The following is a 7,575-nucleotide window of genomic DNA, read 5'->3' as shown; positions in this document are numbered from 1 at the left end:
GCCCGAGCCGGTGCTACGGGAAAAGGTCCCCGCCGGACCTTAGAGCCTCCCCCGCGGGAGCCCCGTGGCCCTCGGGCTGCTCGGCAGTTCGGACACACAGAACTACTCAGCACTCGGGGGGCTGCTCCTCAGCTGTGGGTCAGACCTGGCAGAGCCCCCAAAACGCAGGCTGTCCCCCTGTGCTCCCCCACCCTGGCCCAGCCCCAAGTCCAGGTCTGGCACTGGAGCTGCCTCCCCGTGCCCCTCAGCACTCACCTCAGTAACATTCTTTCCAAGAATGATGTCAACAGAAAGTGCCAACAGTTTCACCCTGATCGGGGAGGCGTCGGATGGCGGCACCATGGAAAACCTCAGCCGGAGACTGAAGGCAAGTGGGACTTGAGCTGCTAAACTCGGGTTCTTGTGAATGCAGTACCAGTTTTGCTTGATGCCCTGCAAAACTAAACTGCAAAGTTCTGTGAAGTACTGGCCTTCCAGGGGCTTAGTTGGTGAGTAGTTCAGTAAAGCTGGATTGTATCAATCGATATTTGACCCCCAAGGAAGACTTTGCCAACTGGAGCCCCTGAAAGCCAGCAGGCAGCTGCCTGTGGCTCCACTTGCACTAAGGTGAGCTCTTTCTGCAGGTCACCGGCGACCTCTTTGACATAATGTCTGGGCAGACAGACGTGGATCACCCCCTGTGTGAGGAGTGCACAGACACCCTGCTGGACCAGCTGGACACACAGCTCAACATCACGGAGAACGAGTGCCAGAACTACAAGTGAGTGATCCAGAGGTGACCTGAAACCAAGTTGTTGTAGCTTGAAGCAGGATCAGCAGGGAGAGGTCGGGGTTGGCAAGAGCTGCAGGGGCTGCCACGGAAGCGAGGACTGGCAGTGGAGCACTTCCCAGGATCCTTGTTTTCGTAATCCTATCTGCTCTCCTTTAGGAGATGTCTGGAGATACTGGAACAGATGAACGAGGACGATAAGGAGAAGCTACAGACAGAACTGAAAGAACTGGCGCTGGAGGAAGAGCAGCTGATTCAGGAGCTGGAGGACGTGGAGAAGAACCGCAAGATTGTAGCTGAGGACTTCGAGAGAGTCAGGGCAGAGGCCGAGCGGCTGGAGCAGGAAGAGGCTCAGTGAGTGAACTGTACCTGCAGCCTGTGGTGGGGGTTGGAGGCAACAAAGAAATGAGGTTGTAATGTGAGAAGCCTGTAAATGTTCCCAATGGCTTGTTCTCTGCAGAAGGGAAGGTGGCCAGACCAAACTGACCCACAGAGACATCCCTCTGATGTAAAAGGTGGCACTTAGCACTTCTTGTCTTGCTTTTGCTCAAAGGTATCAGAAGGAATACTGTGAGTTCAAGAGGCAGCAGCTGGAGCTGGATGATGAGCTGAAAAGCGTGGACAACCAAATGCGCTATGCCCAGATGCAGTTGGACAAATTAAAGAAAACCAATGTGTTCAATGCGACCTTTCATATCTGGTAACGTAGACACTGGAGTATCGTGTCCCTTTGCTTGGAAGCTGCAGTGTGGGGCTGTTTCAGTCACACTGCATTCAACAGGAAAGGTGCAAGCCAGGTCACAGTTACCCCCCAGCCCCAGCTCCCAGCAGCAGCAGCTGAGCAAGGTGTGCCAGGCTGTGGGACTGGTAAATGGCTCTTTCACCAACCCCAGTAACACTGGGACCCTCTGTGCCAGCCAGCAGTGACACTGGCATCGGAAGTCACAGAGCAGGTGGTTCAGGGGGGCTGGTTGCATTTTTTTAGTTGTGTTTTTGTGAAAAAAAAGAAGACAAGTGGCTGGTATTTACATGCACTTGTTGAGCAAAGTCCCAAACCCTCCGCGTGTGTGGCACACTGTGTGTGCCGTGCTGTTGGGACACAGCCCCTGTTTGGTTCTTGTGCCAGGAGCTGTTCCCAGCCCAGCACACTTACTTATAATTCCTCTTATCACAGGCACAGCGGGCAGTTTGGCACAATAAACAACTTCAGGCTTGGCCGCCTCCCCAGCGTTCCTGTGGAATGGAATGAGATCAACGCTGCCTGGGGCCAGACAGTGCTGCTGCTGCACGCCCTGGCCAACAAAATGGGCCTGAAGTTTCAGAGGTACACACAGTACCACACACAGGTCCCTTACAGCCCAGAGAAAGGCAGGGCAGACTGAGGTGCCTGTAAATCCTGTCTCCTTTCAGATACCGTCTTGTCCCCTATGGCAACCACTCGTATTTGGAGTCCCTCACGGATAAATCCAAGGTGAGAGATCCCGCACGAATTGTGGGACATTGAGTGCCAGAGCCCTGGTCATCCTGGGAATGCAGCAAACAAACTTAGTCTTCGTGAATGTGGGGTCCAGGAGAGCTGGCTGCCCCAGCTCCTCCAGCATGGTAACATCTCACTCCACATCCTGTATCAAGCCACTGGTTCTGCCAGCCTGTTTTGACAGAACATTGGTTCTGTCAAAAGTGACAGAACTGTTGAATACACCATAGCTGGCTGGAGGCAGATGGCATGATTTGGGGTGATTGGCAGGTGGATGGAGCAATTTGGGATTGGTGGAGGTCTCATGGCAGGCACTGAGACAAAACCAGTCACACTCGCTCTGTGCCACCAACTGTTTCTGAGTGTCCTGTGATGAATTCAAGGCTCACATGAAGTTAAAGAGCTGCAGTTAAAGAGCTGCAGTGACTGTATTTAAAACAAGTGCTTGGGGTGCCCAATACAAACCTCTTTTCCAGGAGCTCCCCTTGTACTGCTCTGGAGGCCTGAGGTTCTTCTGGGACAATAAGTTTGACCATGCCATGGTGGCGTTCCTGGACTGTGTGCAGCAGTTTAAAGAGGAAGTGGAAAAGGGTGAAACTCGGTTTTGTTTGCCTTACAGGTGAGTGTTGCCACGTAACTGTCAAATTAACCCCTCTGTGCTGTCCCCAGCACTGCTTGGTGTTTCAGTCCTGGCTTTCTGGAGTCATCTGGGATTCTTTATCATGTGCACTTACTAGTTTAATTGAAATTTAAAGCCAGTCTCCCTGAGGCTTGTTAGGTTCCCTTTAAAAACAAAGTATTTTTACGGGATGGTATTAATGTCAGGTTGAAAATTTAGTGCTTGATGTCATACTGAGATTAAATGTTTGCAGGAGGGATGCACTAATAAAACCTTGTGTGTGATACAGGATGGACGTGGAGAAAGGAAAGATTGAAGACACAGGTGGCAGTGGTGGCTCTTACTCAATTAAAACACAATTTAACTCTGAGGAGCAATGGACAAAAGCACTAAAATTCATGTTAACTAACCTGAAATGGGGCCTTGCCTGGGTCTCATCCCAATTCTATAACAAGTAACCATGGTCATAATTTGACCTAGCAGCTGTGGGTGTCTGCATTAACGTTGGAGAAAGGCAAGTTAAGATGTTTCTTAATATTAACCAGTACAAAATGTTTACAATACCAAAAATCCACAAGACACTTTATTTAAAATGCCATTACTACAAGTAGTTTATAGAAAAGCAATATGCAAAGTTGTATCATTGAGTTGAACAGAATAAACTCAGCTATTAAATGGATGCTAAACTGGTACTTCTGGGGTTTATGGCCAATGTTACAAACACAGGGAATAACATGGAAAAACTCTCAGAACTCTGCCTGGTCATTAAAGAGTATCTACAGTTTGAAGTAAAGTTTTCCCAGTCACATCAGCACTTCTTTGTACCACTGAGCTTAAACAAGGTTTGATACCACTTAAAACAGTTTGTAATCCCTCCTGCAGCCTATTCCTGCACAGGGCTGCACTGAGGAAACACTAAAACTATTCCTTGCTCTGAGTGCTTTCCTTCAGCTCTGCCTGGCACAGCACAAACCCTGGCACTCACAGGGCACCTGCCTGGGCACCTGCTGTCATGACAGGATTCTGTCCTTGTCACAGTGCTGGTCGTCACTGGCTGTGGTAGGGCAAGAGCAAAAGTGTTCCAAGTGCTGGCAGAGGGGAAATAGTCACAGGCAGCTGGAGACAGGGATTTTAGAAAAGCAGCAGGTGGAGACAGCACAGCACCGTTTGTAACATGGGTGTCAGAGCTGCTCCCAGCAATCCTGGTCATGGCTGAGCACCAGGCACAGCAGCACCTTTCAGACGTGACTACTGTGAGGGGTCTCTTCAGTCAAAGGGAACTTTGACCCAGCTTAAAAGATGCACCTCTTACAATAAACCTCTGGGTCCCAAAGAGGCATTTCTAAACACTGCTGTGCTGCTGGGCCTCCCTTCAAAGTGTGAGTGTGATGCCTGGCAGGACGAGCTTTGCTAATTCACACATGACTGACAGGCTGTTCCAGAACCCCTGGTGCTCAGGACCAAAGGTAATCCCGAGCTTTGCTGGGAGCCCAGGTGGTGTCACAGAGGAGGAACTGTGGGTTCAGCAGCGTGACAGTTCCAGACAAGGTGGTTCTATTTCAGGGGCAGGATCCTGCCTTTGGGAGCTTTGGTCCCACAGCTCCCATGGTGCTGCCTGGGCACGGTGCTGCCCAGGATGCGCCTCAGCACCGCGTACGAGAACTCCTTGATGCTTTGTGGAGTAATGCCAGTGATACAGTTCAAATGCTCCACAACCTGAAAACAGAAAAGACAGGGTGCCTAAAGGCCGTGAGTTTACAGCCTAACGAGTAACTGCTCCATGGGCACATTTCACAGGCAGTTGTCCCACAGGATTGCTTCTCTACCTGCCAGCAAAATGCTGCCTGTGGGGGTTTGTCCTGGCTGTGAAGCACTGAAGGCAAGGACACACACCAGTGCCAGTACATGCTGCACCACACCATGGCCTCCTGAGGCCCAGGAACTTCCTGCTAAAACCCCTGAGATGTTCCCTCCCTCATGCCACTGCCAGCACAGCCCCACCTATCTCCTTGCTGTGCTGAAACAGATAAACCACCCGGGCGTCGTGTTCCTATAAAGCCAACACGCTCAGCAGCAACTGTACCTGCTCCCAGTGCCCAGGGCTCAGGATGAACATGCCTGTGCTGATGATTCCAACAGCCAAGAGCATGAAATCTTCCTTCACTGTCAAAAACTTGGCTCTGCAGAAGGAGAAGTGTGTTCAGGTGTAAAATGCTGCTTCACAGCTCAAAAGCACCCACTGCTGCACTTGCCACGGCCCAGGACACAACCAAGGCCTGACACTGGGAGCTGGAACTGATAGTGCCTGGCTAGACTTTCATGACCAAGTAAAACACTCTCCTTGCCCCTGAAGCAGCTGTGGAGAAGCATGCTGCTGTGAACTGCTGTATTAAGAAACAGTGCTGAAAGCCCCCCCAAAATTAATTTTTTTAAAAAAGATGCCCCAAAAATGGCATAATGGGAATTATGCTACTATTCATTAGCTTTTCTTAGGGTTTTAATTTCAAAGGGTTTTTAATTCATGGTCAGGTAAGAGTCTTACACCTGCAGCTTGCTGGGTGTGGAGTTTTCGATGGCAATCTTCAGCAAAGTGTCGTAGATGGTCTCTCTGGACAGGTAGCAGAAGTCCAGCAGCTGCACACACATGTGGTGCAAGGGTTTGGCAGGAAGCAAGCACCCATTGTGTCCTGGCAGAGATTATACCATCAGCCCAACATTTTGGGTCAATAAATTGAATTAGAAGTGTTAGGTACTGTAAGGGAGGGATGGAGGTTTCTGAGGAAAAGTGCCCTGTCTCTGAATGCCACATGCTCCCTCAGCCTCAGTATAATTTCACTCACTCTCACATTCAGGTTGTCACACCTGGGCCAAGAAAATGGTGAGTGTAGAAAATGCAGCCTTACACCAGGTTTGGGGGGTTTAAACTGGCTGTCCAGCAACATTCATCATGCTGTACAAAGTTCTCACCTGAAAAGTGAAGCCCTGGACAATCTGAACAGTTCCATGTGCAAAAATCTCTAATATGAGATGTTTCGGTTCAGATCAGCACCAGCTCTATTACCCTTTTAAAAAACTTCCTTCCCATTCTCTTTGATTGATATTCTCACCTAGAACCTCCAGAAGCAATTCCACGTAGGCCAACGGAGTGGACACGTTGATGTGGAAGTGCAGAGTGTTTAAAACAGCAAGCTCTGACTCCAGCAACTCTTGTTTAGTGTAAGGGTATTTTAAGGATTGCAGAAATTTTAAAGCTGTGTCACTGGTCACTCTCTGAAGAGGAAAAAAAGAGAAAAGACATCTTCCAGGCAATAAGGCTCTTGGTAGGAACAAAGTGCTCCCTCACCTCCCTCCTCCCGCTGAGCACGAGGCTGCAACTCACCTGCCTGCCCTTTGAGCTGGCATGAGAAACCCAGCTCGGACCTTTCCCAGAGTTTTCCTCAACTCCATAAACCATCCCCCAGGTAGGTGTGAACCCCTGTGGCCACACAATTTTTGCCAACCACAGGCTAAGTGTCTCCTACCCTTTCTTCCCCAGCACTGGGAGAACATTTCCCCGCAAATCGTCACGGGACTAGTGGCAATTTGGCTGCCCTGAAGGGAATGTCATGTCTTTTGCATTTCATTATCACTATTCCCTTTCAGAGAGGAAATCTATTTTTAAGAGAGGTGAACACGCTGCAGATTGAACCCCACTGCTAAAGCAAGGACAGGCCGAGCTGGCTTACACTATAGTGCAGGGAGAGTTTGCTCGCGAGCTGAATGCACGACACGAGTCGCAGGACAAAGGTGTTGACTATCTGATCCCTCACAGAGCTCCAGCTGCTCCCTTGTCCTTGGGCACCACCTTTAACGCTCCCACTGGAGGACTCCCACAGCTGTTCTACCTGCTTGATCATAAACCTGCAAAACTCACAGTTGCTCAGAGCACAGTTCTCTTTGCTGAGGAAGGAAGAAAAGCAATTCTACATATATTCAGAGTATACACAGAGCTGGTAATTTGGATTAAATGGATGAAGAGACAGAGCACTCAACACACAGAGAAGTCGTGTGTGGTTTGGGTGAGGGGACAGAGCAGGACAGGGCAGGACAGAGCATGGGCAGCGCAGCCAGAGAACAGGAAACAAACTAAGTGTTCCGGGCTCTTGTTACCTTTCGAGTAACTCCACTGCTTGGTACCTCGTCGATTGGTCCAAGCGCCATTTTTCAGATAAAAGGAATATAAATTCTGCAAAGAGCACAGCAGTCACTGGTTCAGTCTCCTGAAGCTCACTGTACAGCTGTGACCTGCCCCGGGGGCTGCTGTAGCCAAGTCAGTCTCACCCACGATCCGCGTGTCCTTGAAGCTCCCGGCGTGCTCCGGCAGCTCGCTCAGATACTGCTCATTCTCTGTGGCCAAGTGGATCAGCGTGTCCTCGATGATTTCAGGAGTGACCCCGCTGAACACGGGGCCTGGGTCACGGCCCCAGGGTTCCACGGGCACCGGGGACCCCATTTAATTTAGCAGGTTGGGGTCGAAGCCATAATGACGACAATGGTTCCACCAGCCCCACAGGGACAGGGCAGGGCCCCACCAGCCCCTCCGGGCGCCCGAAGACACCACTGGGAGGGCACGGCCCCTCGGTGAGGCTGCGTTCGGGCAGGGGCAGGGGCAGGGGCAGGTTCAGGCGATGGGCCCGGTTGCTGCAGGCTCAGCCTGCAGCGCCCTCCGGG

General features: G+C 50.8%; 2 protein-coding genes across 3 annotated transcripts; one reads left to right on the top strand and one right to left on the bottom strand.

The window, feature by feature from the left end:
- The first annotated feature begins 232 nt into the window (after nucleotides 1–232).
- BECN1 (beclin 1) lies at nucleotides 233–3,544 on the top strand. The gene is made up of 8 exons (XM_029964502.1): nucleotides 233–367; nucleotides 624–760; nucleotides 929–1,123; nucleotides 1,323–1,469; nucleotides 1,944–2,093; nucleotides 2,180–2,240; nucleotides 2,723–2,865; nucleotides 3,155–3,544. The coding sequence occupies exons 1-8, from the start codon at nucleotides 278–280 to the stop codon at nucleotides 3,321–3,323; spliced, it is 1,092 nt and encodes a 363-aa protein (XP_029820362.1). The 5' UTR covers nucleotides 233–277; the 3' UTR covers nucleotides 3,324–3,544.
- CNTD1 (cyclin N-terminal domain containing 1) lies at nucleotides 3,420–7,512 on the bottom strand. 2 transcript variants are annotated; one of them, XM_018084616.2, is made up of 7 exons: nucleotides 7,186–7,512; nucleotides 7,015–7,090; nucleotides 6,591–6,765; nucleotides 5,973–6,135; nucleotides 5,408–5,552; nucleotides 4,949–5,045; nucleotides 3,420–4,581 (listed from the first exon to the last, which is right to left on the bottom strand). In XM_018084616.2, the coding sequence occupies exons 1-7, from the start codon at nucleotides 7,355–7,357 to the stop codon at nucleotides 4,420–4,422; spliced, it is 990 nt and encodes a 329-aa protein (XP_017940105.1). In that variant the 5' UTR covers nucleotides 7,358–7,512; the 3' UTR covers nucleotides 3,420–4,419. The 2 variants fall into 2 exon arrangements, with proteins under 2 accessions (XP_017940105.1, XP_017940106.1); XM_018084617.2 differs by having other exon boundaries at nucleotides 5,410–5,552; nucleotides 5,973–6,072.
- Between the last annotated feature and the right edge of the window lie 63 nt (nucleotides 7,513–7,575).

This window comes from Manacus vitellinus, unplaced genomic scaffold (assembly GCF_001715985.3).
Source record: "Manacus vitellinus isolate BGI_N305 unplaced genomic scaffold, ASM171598v3 scaffold_72_pilon, whole genome shotgun sequence".
Lineage (NCBI taxonomy): Eukaryota > Metazoa > Chordata > Aves > Passeriformes > Pipridae > Manacus > Manacus vitellinus.
The sequence above is the reverse complement of the archived record's forward strand: the minus strand, read 5'-3'. Positions and strand labels throughout refer to the sequence as shown.